A 14,718-nucleotide genomic window follows, 5' to 3' on the forward strand; every position below is an offset into this window, starting at 1 on the left:
TGATTTGGTAGTTATTTTGGGAGGACGTTATGGTGTATTGATTGAAATCAATACTTAGGTGTTGTCTGTGTGTAAGGTGTAGTTTTATGGGGATGGAGGATGGAGGAAATTGTAATATGTCAGAGACGGGAGACAAAGCCCCGCTAGGTGATGAAGTGGTGTTCAGAGACTAGAGGAAACTAAATGTTAGAATACAGGTGAGTAGAGAAGGTACAGACGTTCTTCAGAGATATTGTGGGTTCCAGACTGCTACAATAAAGTGAATCACACAAATATTTTGGTTTCGTAGTGCATATAAAAGTTATGTTTACGCTGTATTGTAGCCCATTAAGTGTGCAATAGCATATGTCAAAAAAAGTAACATCATAATTAAGGAATACTTCATCCCTAAAAATGATGACAGCCATCTGAGCCTTCACTGAGTTGTAACCTTTTGGCTAGCAGAAGGTCTTGCCTCAGGGTTAATGGCTGCTGACTGATCTAGGTGGTGGCTGCTGGAGGTTGGGGGTGGATGTAGCAATTTAAGTCTTAAAGTAAGACAGTAATGAAGTTTGCCACATTCATTGACTCTTCATTTTATGAAAGAATTCTATGTAGCATGTGATGCTGTTTGGTAACATTTTACAAAATTGGAGTCAGTCCTCTCAAACTCTGCTACTGTTTCATCAACGAAGTTTATGGAATATTCCAAATTCTTTGTTGTCATTTCAGCAGTGTTCACAACATCTTCACCAGGAGTGGATTCCATCTGAAGAAACCACTTTGTTTGCTCATTTATAAGAGGCAACTCTTCATGCTTAGTTTTACTGGGAGGTTGCAGCAATTCAGTCCCATCTTCAGGCTCCCCTTCTAATTCTAGTTCTCTTGCTGTTTCCACATCTGTTGCTGTCTTCTCCACTGAAGTCTTGAACCTCTCAAACTCATCCATGAAGGTTGGAATCAACTTCTTACAAACTCCTATGGAAGTCAATATTTGACCCCCTGACACATGAATCACAAGTGTTCTTAGTGGCATCTAGAATGGTGAATCCTTTCCAGAAGCTTTTCAGTTTACTGTGCCCAGATCCATCAGAGGAATCACTATCTACGGCAGCTATGGCCTAATGAAATATATGTCTTAAATAATAATATTTGAAAGTCAAAATTACTTGATCATGGGCTACAGTATGGATGTTGTGTTAACAGGCATGAAAACAACATTAATCTCCTTGTACATCTCCATCAGAGCTCTTGGGTGACCAGGTGCATTGTCAGCGAACAGTCATGTTTTGAAAGGTATCTCTTTTTTTTCTGAGCAGTAGATCTCAAGAGTGGGCTTAAAAATATTCTGTAAGCCACATTGTAAACAAATGTCCTGTCCTCCAGGCTTTGTTGTTTTATTTATAGAGAACAGACAGACTAGATTTAGCATAATTCTTAAAGGCCATAGGCTTTTCCAAATGGTGAATTAGCATTGGTTTTAGGTTAGTCATCAGCCACATAAGTCCCTAACATGAAAGTCAGCCTGTCTTTTAAGGACAGGCCTTGACTTCTCTTTTCTAGCTATGAAAGTCCTGGATGGCATCTTCTTCCAACAGAAGGCTGTTTTGTCTAACTTGAAAATCTGTTGTTCACTGTAGTCACCTTCATCAATGATCCCAGCTAGATCTTCTGGATCACTTGCGGCAGCTTCTGTGTCAGCATTGCTGCTTCACCTTATACTTCCATGTTGTGACAATAGCTTCTTTCCTTAAACTTCATGTACTAGCCCCTGCTAGATTCCAACTTTTCTTCTGCAGCTTCCTCTCTTAGCCTTCATAGAATTGAAGAGAGTTGAGGCCTTGCCCTGGATTAGGCTTTTGCCTAAAGGGCATGTTGTGGCTGGTTTGATCTTCTATCCAGACTGCTGAAACTTGCTCCTTATCAGCAATAAAGTTGTTTTGCTTTCTTATCATTTGTGTGACTGCTGAAGTAGCATTTTTTTTTTTTTTTTTTTTTTTTGAGATAGAGTCTCGTTGTGTTGCCCAGGCTGGAGTGCAGTGGCGCCATCTGGGTTCACTGCAAACTCCGCCTCCCGGGTTCATGCCATTCTCCTGCCTCAGCCTCTTGAGTAGCTGGGACTGCAGGCCCCCGCCACCACGCCCAGCTAATTTTTTGTATTTTTAGTAGAGACGGTGTTTCACCGTGTTAGCCAGGATGGTCTCCATCTCCTGACCTCGTGATCCGCCTGCCTCTGCCTCCCAAAGTGCTGGGATTACAGGCGTGAGCCACCACACCCGGCCTGAAGTAGTATTTTTAATTTCCTTTGAGATCCTTTCCTTTGCATCCACAGGTTGGCTGTTTGACATAAGAGACCTTACTTCTGGCCTTGTCTTGGCTTTTAACATGCCTTCCTCACTGAGCTTAATCATTTCTAGCTTTTGATTTACAGTGAGATATGTGACTCTTCACTTGAGCACTTAAAGGCTATTGTAGGTTCATTCATTGGCCTAATTTTAATATTGTAGCACAGGAAATAGGGAGGCCTAAAGTGGGGTGGAGGGTGGGAAGAGGGATATGGGACAGAGACAGGTTGATGGAACAGCCAGAACGCAACATTTATCCATTAAGTTGGCTGTCTTATATGGGAATGGTTCATGGCACCTCAAGACATTTACAATAGTCACTCAAAGATCACTGATTACAGATCACCATAACAGACATAATAATAACTGAAAAGTTTGAAACATTGAGAGAATTACCAAAATGTAACACAGAGTCATGATGTGAACATATGCTGTTGAGAAAATGATGCCACAAACCTTCAATTTCTTAAAAAATGCAGTATTTACAAAGCCCAGTAAGGCAAAGTGCAATAAAATGAAGTATGCCTGTATTTTAGATGGATAAAGCACTGTAAACATGAGAGAGAAAGCAACTGGAGCTAGTGTGGTGAGAAATGGTAGATAGTGTTTGAAATGATTTTAATTCCTAGCTAAGGAGTTTGGCCTTAATTCATTAAGAATTGTGGATCCATTGAAGGTCTTTTTTTTTTTTTTTTGGAGACAGGGTCTCACTCGGTTGCTCAGGCTGGAGTACAGTGGAGCAATCTGGGCTCACTGCAGCTTTTATCTCCTGGGCTCAAGCAGCCTTCTGACTTCAGCCTGCTGAGCAGCTGGGACTACAGGCGTGTGCCACCATGCCTGGCTAATTTTGTTGATTTTTTTGTAACAATGATGTCTCACAGTGTTGCCCAGGCTGGCCTCAAACTCCTAGGCTCAAGCAATCGTCCTGCCTCAGCCTCCCAAAGTGTTGGGATTACAGGTGTGAGCCACCGCCTGGCCCATTGAAGGTACTGAACAGTGAAACTGACATTGATTGATTCCATAAGTACTTATCCAGAGCATTGCCTGGATTATATTAATCATGGGGTGTTAACTCAGCTGAGGCAGAGGCAGGGTCTGACATTAGTGACAGCAGGCGCTGTCTATTGACACTCAAGGTCTATCAGTTTCCTTTCTACTGACTTTTCATCCTGATGGTGATAATAGCTACCACTTATTGATTTCCGTGTTGCATGCTTCATGCTAAGTGACTCATCCTTACACTGACTCTGAGGCATATGTGTATTATTAATGCCTCTCTTTAAAATGAGATTGAGATTTAGCGGAGGTAAATGCCTTGCTTCAGGTTGCACAACTAATATGTGGCAGATCTGAGATTTGGACCCCAGGCCATCCTGTTCCAAAGTCCATTCTGCTAATAGCACTAAATGCTGCCCTGTACTACCTCTCTGATGGTGTAACACTGCCAGTGACCTTTGTGAGCCTCACTTCATTTGGTGTGCTCTGTATTTGCCTCCATGGTGGGTGTTCCTCCTCTGCTGAGCTTCCAGTTCTCTCTTTAATACTGCAGGTATCCCAGGCCTGGGAGGAGCTGCTTGTATGTAATGTGACACATCTCTGCTGTCACCCATTATGTGTTGATAATTTACGTGTTTTCATATACTAGAGCAAGGCACAATTTTTGTACTACTAAAATAAAGCACTCAGTGTACTACTGGTTTAGCTGTGCCTCAGTGACCAAGATCACAGTGCTAATACCTCTAAAATGGTAGGGTGGACTGCATGACCCTTGAAACCCCTTCCAGGTCAGCCTTCTGTTCCTAGGGTTAGGCATTAACAAAAAAGGAATAGTGGTTCCAGGATTCTGGATGCTTGGCAGAGTATGGTCCAAAAAAGCTGTCATTCTTTTCAATCCTGACCCCTCACACCACTCTCAGTAACATTCATGATCATAAACTTTCTAATAATCTGGCTTCATGGACATTAAGTTCTGTTTAACATCAACAACTACACATGTATTCATATCATCTGCATTGCCTGAATTTAGAACTGCTCCACTTTCAGGGTAGCGTCCATAGTCACTTTCTGTGTATTTTCTACCCCTGAACATTCCCCGCCCCTTCATCTTCAGTATAATCTGTATGTATCCATTTCTGTTTTCTTTCTTTTTTTTTTGAGACGGAGTCTCACTCTGTTGCCCATGGTGGAGCGAAGTGGCGTGATCTCGGCTCACTGCAACCTCTGCCTCCCAGCTTCAAGTGATTCTCCTGCCTCAGCCTCCTGAGTAGCTGGAGTTAAAGGCACCCACCACCATGTCTGACTAATTTTTGTATTTTTAGTAGAGACGGGGTTTCGCCATGTTGGCCAGGCTGGTCTTGAACTCCTGACCTCAGGTGATTGGCCTGTCTCCGCCTCCCAAAGTGCTAGAATTACAGGCGTGAGCTACCTCATCCGGCCTTCTGTTTTCTTTTTGTCACCTGAAACTGGGGCCTCACTCCAGACCAATTAAATGAGGAACTGATGGGTTGGGGCCTGAGGCACTGGTATTGGTTAAAAGTTCCCGTCACCATTCTGCTGTGCACTCAAGGCTGAGAGATGAGTTGAAAGTAGGCCCATCTGGCCACTGCCTGCTCTTTGGTCCCCTTTCATTACCATTCCCTAGTTGTGAATAATTATAAACATTATTAATAATTATTAAGGAGTACAGTACTAGTCACTATGTGTTATTTTCTATTTTTAATTTTTAATTGCAGTTTTACTAATCCTCATCCACTCGACTGTCTTATGTCCCAGAGCCCTGTATCTATCTGATTGATATAACTTTAAATCAGTTAAATACACTTAAAGCACAGGGTTAAGAGGGCTTTATTTATGGACTCCCAAAAGGAGTTCAGATTGTGGAATAGTATATTCAGCAACGTTTTTAAAAAAGATATGCGTATGTTTACAGAAACATTCATGCATACTTAGAGTAGAAAAGATGGAAAGATATATATGAAAATATTTCACGATTATAGGTGATGGCATTACAGATGGTTTTTCTTTTCATGTCTACAGTATAAATTTTCTATAATGAACATGTATTTCTCCTATATTTAAAAAAATCTTAAAAAGAAGATATACCCTAGACAAAACGGGTATATGAATGTGTGTGTTATTAATATTTTTAGCTCCTGAGGCTAAAATATTCAGTGGGGATATTGAGAATAGTACCATACTGAGAGTGAGTTAATAGCAAGGGTTGGCATACAAAAGTTAGGATTTGGATCCTTGTTATTTTTGTTTTTGCTTATTATAGCTAAGCTAAACTTGTCTCAACTGATGGTTGGTATTTTGCTTTGTTGAACAAGTGAGTGTCATGAGACTGTTAGTCCATAACAGGGCAGAAGAACATGATGACATAGATAGTTTACTGTTTTTAATGCCAGTGGACTAACTTTAATATCTGTTATCGGTGCTTTCAGAAAAACTATTAAACTAGGAACAGAATGTCGACCTAGTGTCTGTTCATCTTTTTGCATTGGCTTGTTACTGAAGTTTAACAACTCCAGTGTGCATATGAATTTTAATTTTAAATAAGACACAATTAAAATAAGTGGTTAAATGAAAACTTAACAGTAGTTATATCTGGGTTCTGTTAAATAATTTTAAGGGTATTTAAAAAGTAAAAACAAAGCACTCAGTGACTAGCAGATGTTTAGTTTCTACTCTTTCTTTTGTCAAAATAGAAGGTGGGAGAACCTATTGCCAAATAATGGGAGAACAGCATTGTGGTAATGTTTCAGTAGGGTGTTTTCTTCTGAAATGCTGTTTTGCTAATCCTTGGGGAAATTTGGCTGTGAGCATGCAATTATTATATTTTTGTCCACAGAATGGGCTAAAGTTGGCATCACATCCCTCATGGTTGCCAGAGGCAACACACTGATTTAATTTGTGCCCCTGTGGCAGACATTTTTGAATAATTTCAGTGATTTTTTTCCTGATGCTACTTTGGTTGTTTCCTTTCCAGTATCCCACTGTTTGTTGCTCCCCAACCTCTCTGATTTCACCCTCCCTGAGTTTTGAGATACTTGGTGTTGGTTGATGAGAGTAGAATAATTGAAGGTCCAGATGATTGTCCTGAGGGAAGCCATGCGGGTGTCCCTGACACATCCTGGGGCAATGCAGGTTGGAATGCTTTCATGGTCCAGCCCGCAGTGAGTGAATGTCTGTCCTCTTAAAGACTGACAAAAACAAACAAATCTTAATTAGGCATATTTGAAATTCCATGTAGAGCCTGAAAAATGGATCCTAAGAGAGCTGCTTTTGGGGGATTTCAAATTCTTTTGCTGTGGAATTTGAGATTCGTTGAGATCTCCCCTTCACGATTCTGTCCTGCTTTGCCTTTGTTTTTTTGATATACTAACTGATGTTTAACAAGGAGGATCACCAGATGGACCCAATTTGAGAGTGAACATCTCTTCTCCTAGGTTAAGAGTCACAGAAGCACAAGGGTAGAGCTGCCTGTTTCTCCAAGAGCTGGCTGCTGCCACAGGGCAGGCCACCTCACACTAGCATGTGTTCTCTAAGGGCTTTGGGTGGGTGTTGTTTTCTGAGCACTGCTTGTACAGGCACAGATGATTTTTAGGGAGCAGATGTTTGTTTTATCAGTATACCCTCGAGATAATCAGAATGGGGAAGAAAACATGTAATTCTTGTACCCATCGTGTCTAGGAACTCATATTTTTCTTTTTTTAAAATGCAGAGTGGACACAGATATCTACCAGATATCTTCGAGAGCAGTTGGCCAAGATTTCTGACTTTTACCACATGGCCTCCAGCACGGGCGATGGCCCTGTCCCTGTGCCACCAGAGGTGGAACAAGCCAAGAAGCAATGGGAATACAACGAAAAGCTAGCGTTTCACATGTTCCAGGTAACCTTTCAAAGACATGCAGAGTTGTGTGCCATGCTTTTAAGAAGACAGCAGATTCCTTATAGTTTGGTGTTCTGGGGTTAAATCCTATTTTTATATGAACCAATACATTCAAAGAAAGCAGTCTGACGTTTCTCACATCGAATTGTATTCAGGATGACACATCTGCCCTGGGATGACAGCTTATTATACATATTGATCTCCAACTTTCAATCATGGTAGCTCTTTTAGTGGTATTAATTACTTCGTAATTGCACTATTAAATGTAATCCTTCTAAACCTTTTATTTTGCAAAATTGGATATATTTATTCAAAAACACCTTTGTGCTGATGCCTTCTGTGGTAGCAGACCTCCTTTAGACCTAAGTTGTTCCAGAGAAAGGTTATCTTAATTCAGCTGCAGCTGAAAATACAAACAGAGCTGAGGGGAGGGGTAAGGGCGTTTAGGAATGACTGAACTCTCACCCAGACAAGCTGATGTAAATAATGTTGACCACAAGAGGGCGCTTGGGCTCATAATTACCTTATTCATGGTAAGGTAGGAGAGATGACTTCAAGTCTTTTTATTAGCAGAGATTTTAGTACCTGTTATCTTGATTAAAAAGGGAGGGGACATGTGGTTTCTAAATTTTTCCTTTAGAACCCCTATTATAATTTTCATGCTCTTTTTCTAAGAGGTCAACATAGGAAAAGATAAGGTCTTTTTGAGAAGTAATATTGTTAGTTTTTAAGTCAGTAAAAATAAATTCTAGTTCCATTTAGAAGAGGGACTACTTTAGTGCTGCCCTGAGCTTTTATGACTTTTACTGAGCTCAGAATTTAGTCTGCGTCTTGGAAAAAGTATCTCTCAGCATGCCTAATAGTTTTGGAAGAATTATGTATTAGGAGTATTGAAATTAGATTTTTTTTTTTAAGAAAGCAGTTAGGTCCTAAAGGAATGAATATAATTGAAATAGTAATGTTAAAATTTAAATGTTCATTATATTTTAATTTGCCGTATTCTGAAATGTGAAACAGACTCTAATTCATACGCATGAAGACATATATATGCAGAAAGAGGGGCGTGGGTGTATAAACAAAGCATCTACAGGAGGGACTGTTGTTTATGAAGATTCTCTTTCTTTTTTTTTTTTTTGAATCTTGAATTTACTGTCTCTTATACCTTAATGGAAAATTCCATTTTGTCTCTTGTTAAAAAACATTTTAATTAATTTTTAAATTGACAAATGAAAACTGCATATATATTTATTTAGAACTCACTTTATTGGTCTTAAAATTTTAAATTGCACTTTTTATGTGACTTTTTAACTATTTTTGACACTAAACATTTTAAAAATTAGAAATTAGCAAGATGTCATGTCAATGTGGCCTCACTGTAAACTTTGAAATACTACAACTGTAATTTATCAGTGTAATATTTTCACGTGAATCCTTGATAACCATTGCAGTGGAACACTGGTAATACATAACAGTTGCTAGGAACAAAGTAAGATTTCGTATGAACTACAAAGTTTGTTACCGGAATGTCCGTAAAAGTTTGTGTCTTTCCCAGAAAACAGTTTTTTGTTTCTATCTTTCTTTCATTCTGTGAATCATAATACAAAACTATAATAGGATATTAAATCTATGTATGCATAGAATGTCATAAAATAATGTGTATATCTACGTGTATATGCATATGAAGGCAAGAGACAAAAGATGTTTGTAGTGCTTATATCAAGATTAGTGGTCTTAGCAGGGGCTGCGTCACCCCCGTGGGGCATTTTTGGAAATTGTAGGGGGTATTATTGTTTTTTATTGTAGTTATGTTGAAATGTTTATACATTATTTTATCATAAGCTCCTTTCATTTCTGTATATTAGGTCATTGATTTTTAAGGTTGTATTTTATAGATAGGTGATAGTATCTGAAACTAATTTTGGGATAGTGAAAGGAGCTATTAAGGGGGCATTGGGTCTGATGGGATTTTCACACTTTTGTTAAGATGATGGCGTGAGCAGTGCTTATCTTCTTTATAATTATCACTGTTACCCAAGTTTCCTTCTATGAGCATGAGTTCATACTCCCCCGAAATCTAGCCAGGACCCTGACACACACTGGGCGGTGTGAAAGCTTCTGAATTTTTTTTTTCGTTGTTGGAATGAATTTTTCTTAATTTGGAGCAGATTTCTAAAAAACAAAAAAAACTATACAAAACATATTAGTTGTTTTGTTTAGAATTTGGACTGTGAGCAATGAGACTATGTTTACTAACAACAAAAACAGTAGTACAACTGTTAAGCATAAGACTTAAGCATAAGAATGACAGTGCCTTTTTTGTTTTTTCTTTAACATTATTAATGTAATTTTTCTTTGTTCATTTAAGGAAGGAATGTTAGAAAAACACGAATATTTGACATGGATCCTGGATGTTTTAGAAAAGATCAGACCAATGGATGACGATCTTCTTAAACTCTTGCTACCACTAATGCTGCAGGTATAGTACATGTCCCCTTGAGGCAGTTGGTTTTATGGGCAAGAAATGAGTCTGATAAGAATGATTAGGTAAGTGGAGGAGGAAAAGGAAAAAAAATCCTGTTGAAATGGAAGGAAAAAATGTCTTTGATGCTATAACACATGAAGTGATAAAGGCTTCTAATAAGTTTTAGCCATCATTTGTATTAACCATGTTGGTAGTTTTTATCCATGTGTCCTAATTTTTAAGTAATTTTACCCACATTGATTTCTCCTATCACTGAGCAAAGCAACCAACTTTTAAAATACTGTCTCCATATAATAACACAAATTTCTGTGAAAACAAAACAAATCATCCCTTTTGAAGATAGAGGATCTTCTACATTCTTTTGACAAGTCTTTGAGACTCTTGGGATAGGAAACTTAATTTTGGTGATTGGTCTAAGATGTGCTTAAATTTGATGTATCTAGATGAGATTTATTTAAAAAAATTCTTATGTGATACATGTATTTGGTAATTCAAGCAAGATGGAAGAATATCCAATGAACAGCACTTCTCCCTTTCACTCTCATACCCTCCCCACAGACTATACCGTAGGTTCCTGTGTCTCTCCCCTGAGATAGTCTGTACCTGCACTGTCCATTACAATAGCCACTAGCCAGATGTGGCTACTGAGCTCTTGAAATGTGACCAGTCCAAATTGATGTGTGCTCTAAGTGTAAAATGCACACCAGATTTCAGACTTAGTATGGAAAAGTGTATAATAGTAATACTTTTTATGTTGATTACCTGTTGAAATGATAACATTTGAATATATTGGGCTAAATAAAATACATTATTCTAATTTTTGCCTGTTTCTTATTTTTTTCATGGCTCCTAGAAACTTTAAAATTATACGTGTGGCTCACATTCTATTTCTATTGGACAGCACTTGCTTTATACCTTTGAAGTTTTTTTTTCTTTTTTAAATGAAAAAAAGTCTGTGTTAAAATAGTTATTTAACCAAGACGCATAAGACATGACTGAAGTCTGGTGTCCTTCTACTTCTCAGTATTCAGATGAGTTTGTTCAGTCGGCCTACCTGTCTCGTCGTCTTGCCTACTTTTGTGCCCGGCGTCTTTCCTTGCTGCTGAGCGATAGCCCCAACCTCCTTGCTGCCCACTCACCCCACATGATGATAGGACCAAACAACTCGAGTATCGGGGCCCCCAGCCCTGGCCCCCCCGGCCCTGGCATGAGCCCCGTGCAGCTGGCCTTCTCAGATTTTCTTTCCTGTGCACAGCATGGTCCCCTGGTTTATGGACTTAGTTGTATGTTGCAGGTAAGTCCTTGGCCCTTGTTATTTTATGTTAAAATTCAATGTGGGAAGTGATTGAGTTGGGAATGGCATTTTCAATTCTCTAGTTGACTTTTTACAACTCTAGTTTTTTCCTCACCCAAGTAATTTATTGATTGAAATTTTATGTTTTTATTTTCCTATGATGGATCAAGCTGAGAGAAGATTTGTCACATTCGTCTAGGAGAGTGTTATTGCAGTTGTCCTTTATTAGGGTCATTAAGCAGTTCAATTAAAAATCCTTCAGGGAACCCACAGAATAAGTCAGTTGTATTATTGTTCTTCTGGAAAGACAGCTTCTCCAGCTAGCATTTTTAATCTTTCTCAGTTCACATCTTGGGTTGGTTGCCTGTCTGTGTTTCTTTAAAGTCCAAATCGTATCGGGCTCCGTTCGTCTTCCAAGCATTGTTGCTTGTGTAGTCCTTGAACATCCAGTAACATGCTGGTTGCTGGGCTGATACTACCAGGAATATCAGGAATGAGATACAGTCCTGCCCTAGAGTAGCTCACAGCTTAGTGTTCAGTTCGTATTTCTTGAGCTCTTAATGTGTTCTGCTGTATACTAAGAAGCTTTGAAACAGAGTTGACCCTCAAGACATGGTCTCCACTCTCAGAGTTTACTGTCTTTTCAGGAAAACTGGGTCATAAATGGACAGTTTCCAAATAATATGACAAGGGCTGTTGGGAAGATACACAGTGGGCCAAGGCAGTTGAAAAGGGGAACCTCTAGCCCAGCCTAAAATTCACAGAGGCTTTGTGAAAGAAATTTTTTAGTTCTTCTAATGAGTTGAGAAAGATCAAGTAAAAAGAAGTAGTAAAAGTTTTCTGGCAGAGGAAACACTATGGGAAGAGACCCAGAGGCTGGTCAGTTATCTTTTGTGTAGGTGGGTATTAGTGGGGCATACATTATAAACTCTGTTGGGGGTCAGGGCATAGAAGACGCCCTGTGGGCCTTACAATTGAGATGTCATCAGAGGGTTTTATGCAGCAAAGTGACACAGGTAGTTGTGTAATGTCGTTAGATTGACTGGCCACAGTAGAGGGAAGATTGGTGGGAGGGGGGAGGTAGAAAAGAAGGAGGCTTGCAAGGCAAAGAAGTCAGTTTGGAAGCATTTCCGGGAGTTCAGCTTTGGACTATTTTGGACTGTTTTGTCCTTTATTTAGAACCTCCAAATGGATATGTTCAAGAGTTGTTACATGTCCAATGCTGCAGATTTGGGCAGACAGTTGGCTACTTATGTGGATTTGAATCCTTCAAGAACTTTGGCTGTTCAAAAACCCAAGAGGGAGTGAGGTTGCCTGGAGAATTTTGTAGTGAGAGAGAATCCGTGAACCTGAAGGACAGGAGTGCTTAAGAGTCGGGCAGAGGAGAAGTCCATGGAGGAGACCGGGAAGGTTGGCCAGACTGGAGAGAGAACAGGGGGAGAGTATTGTTGCCCAAAGATGATGAGAATAACAGTAATATTGTCATGATTATATTAGCGTATGGATAGCATTTATTATGGTCTAGGCATTGTTCTAAGTTGTAACGTATGTTATTAAGTCATTTAGTTCTTGGAACTAGCCTATGAGATGGGAACCATTATTATTCTTACAACATTAGTAACGGATAGATTACAGAGCAAGAAAGTGGCAAAGCTGGAATCCAAACCAAAGCAATCAGGATCCAGAGTCCATACTCAACCACTATGCTAAACTGGGGTCTGCAGAAAGTTTCAAAAAGGAATTAGTAGTGGACAATGTCTAGAGTATTGGAGACATCTGGCAAGAAGATGGCTGAAGTTGTCTTTGACAATATAGTGTTCATTGGTGATCTTTTAAAGATCTTTTAAAGATCTTTTAAAGATCACTATTTAATTGAATGGTGGATAAGGAGCCAAATTAAGGAATGTCGAGGAGTGATGGAGAATAAGGAGAAATAGTACTAATTGTTCTTTTGAGAAACATGTTTATGAAGGGAAGAGAAGAGAATGGATAGTGGATAAAGATGGCAGCTGAGTGGAGAGTTAAAAAATATATATTTTTCTGATGGGCAGATTTGAACTTATTCGTGGGCTAAGAGCAAATAGGAGAAGGAGGAGTGTTTGATAGATCAGTGCCCTGGGTATTAGAGGGCTTTGGAATCAAGGACACAAGGAAGGGCTCTGTCAGGAGGAGTTGAGAACTCCACATTGTCACAGGCATGAGGAAGGCAGCAGGGATGTAGCCCAGTGGAAAGAGATGGATTGGTAGGTTTCAGGGACTTGACATTCTTTGTATCTGCTATCTGGTTTCCACAAAGATGTCTCCTAGACCTCAGAGTTTATTTTTTTTATTTTTTTAAATTGATTGATGAATTGATTGAGACAGGGTCTTGCTCTGTTGCCCATGCTGGAGGGCAGTGTGGCCTAATCTTCACTCACTGCGGCCTGGAGCTCCTGGGCTCAAGTGATCCTCCTGCCTCAAGTAAGCGATCCTCCCCACTCAGCCTCCTTAGTAGCTGGGACTACAGATGTGCATCACCACACCTAGCTAATTTTTAAATTTTTTGTAGAGATGGGGTTTCACTGTGTTGCCTAGGCTGGTTTCAAGCTCCTGGGCTCAAGTGATCCTTCTGCCTTGGCTTCCCAGAGCGCTGGGATTATATGTGCAAGTCACTGTGCCTGGCCAGCTTTTTGTACTTAATTTCATATTTTTGAAAAAAATATTTGCTGTTGAATGGCACAAGAGCATAATGGCTTAGATATACACTTTAAAGCTATTACAGACCTGATTTTAAACCTCACTCTGCCACTTGGTAACTGTGACCTTGAGCCTCTGTTTCCCCATGTCTGGTTGGGGAGTAATGATAGTTCTTACCTCATTATCTCATAGGGTTAAGGTTATGATGACGGAAAGCTTCCAAGATAGTGTTCAGCATAGAGTAAGTGTAATTAGCTTAATTAAATGTGAGTTATAATGTTTAATCTATGTTTAGGAGGCAGCAGGATAACATAGTGGTTCTGAGCATGTGTGCTATTAATAAAATCAAACTTGGGTTGGTTACTAATCTACGTGGCTCATAGTCCTCTTTGGTAAAGGTGGGGGATAACACTACCTAGATTGTGGGGTTATTGTGACACATAAGCAAGATGGTCATATAAAGTGCTTCTGGTTGAGTGGAGAGTGTCTGCAAGCGTCTAGGGTGAGGTAGATCTACAGGCTGTGGATCAAATTCGGCCCACAAGGTAAAAATAGGTTTTATGTTGTTAATGCATTATTAAAACAAAAATGAAGAATATAAAAACTGTAGGTAGCCTGCAAAGCTTAAAACATTTTCTATCAGGCTTCTTACAGAAAAAGTTTGACAACCCCTTGTCCAGGGTTACTGCCTGCCCACCATTTATGAAGCTACTATTACATGATTGTTTGATTTTGTTTTTATTTCTAAATAATTTTTTTTTAGCTTTTACAACCTTAGAAATTACGTATTCTGAGTTCATCTCATGTTTCTAATAGCGTGAAAAATTGGTTTAAGTGCTGATTTTTAAGTGATGATTACTGCATTTTTATTAAGTTCTTTCAGGTTCCTGTTGGAGTATTACTTATGAATTATTCCTTAATTTCTCAACAGCTGTACTTCCTCCCTTTCAACTTAATAATTTTTAGTTTTGTCTTCTCAATTGCAAAGTTGAGAATGGGGTAAGACACTCGTGTTTTAAACTTACTAGTAGGAGACAATAATACAGTGA

At 39.3% G+C, this 14,718-nt stretch overlaps 1 protein-coding gene across 9 annotated transcripts in view; it reads left to right on the plus strand.

Moving 5' to 3' along the window:
* Nucleotides 1-14,718, plus strand: part of MED12L (mediator complex subunit 12L) — a 343,992-nt gene that overhangs the window by 63,675 nt on the left and 265,599 nt on the right. For all 9 annotated transcript variants that reach the window (XR_010139264.1, XM_054552827.2, XM_054552829.2 and 6 more), the window contains 3 exons: nucleotides 7,048-7,217; nucleotides 9,583-9,693; nucleotides 10,724-10,993. Coding sequence is in view for 8 of the 9 variants with exons in the window: in XM_054552827.2 (XP_054408802.2) it covers nucleotides 7,048-7,217; nucleotides 9,583-9,693; nucleotides 10,724-10,993 (551 nt within the window). In the remaining variant the exon portion in view is untranslated. The remainder of the gene's footprint in view (nucleotides 1-7,047; nucleotides 7,218-9,582; nucleotides 9,694-10,723; nucleotides 10,994-14,718) is intronic.

Source organism: Pongo abelii, chromosome 2, assembly GCF_028885655.2.
Source record: "Pongo abelii isolate AG06213 chromosome 2, NHGRI_mPonAbe1-v2.0_pri, whole genome shotgun sequence".
Lineage (NCBI taxonomy): Eukaryota > Metazoa > Chordata > Mammalia > Primates > Hominidae > Pongo > Pongo abelii.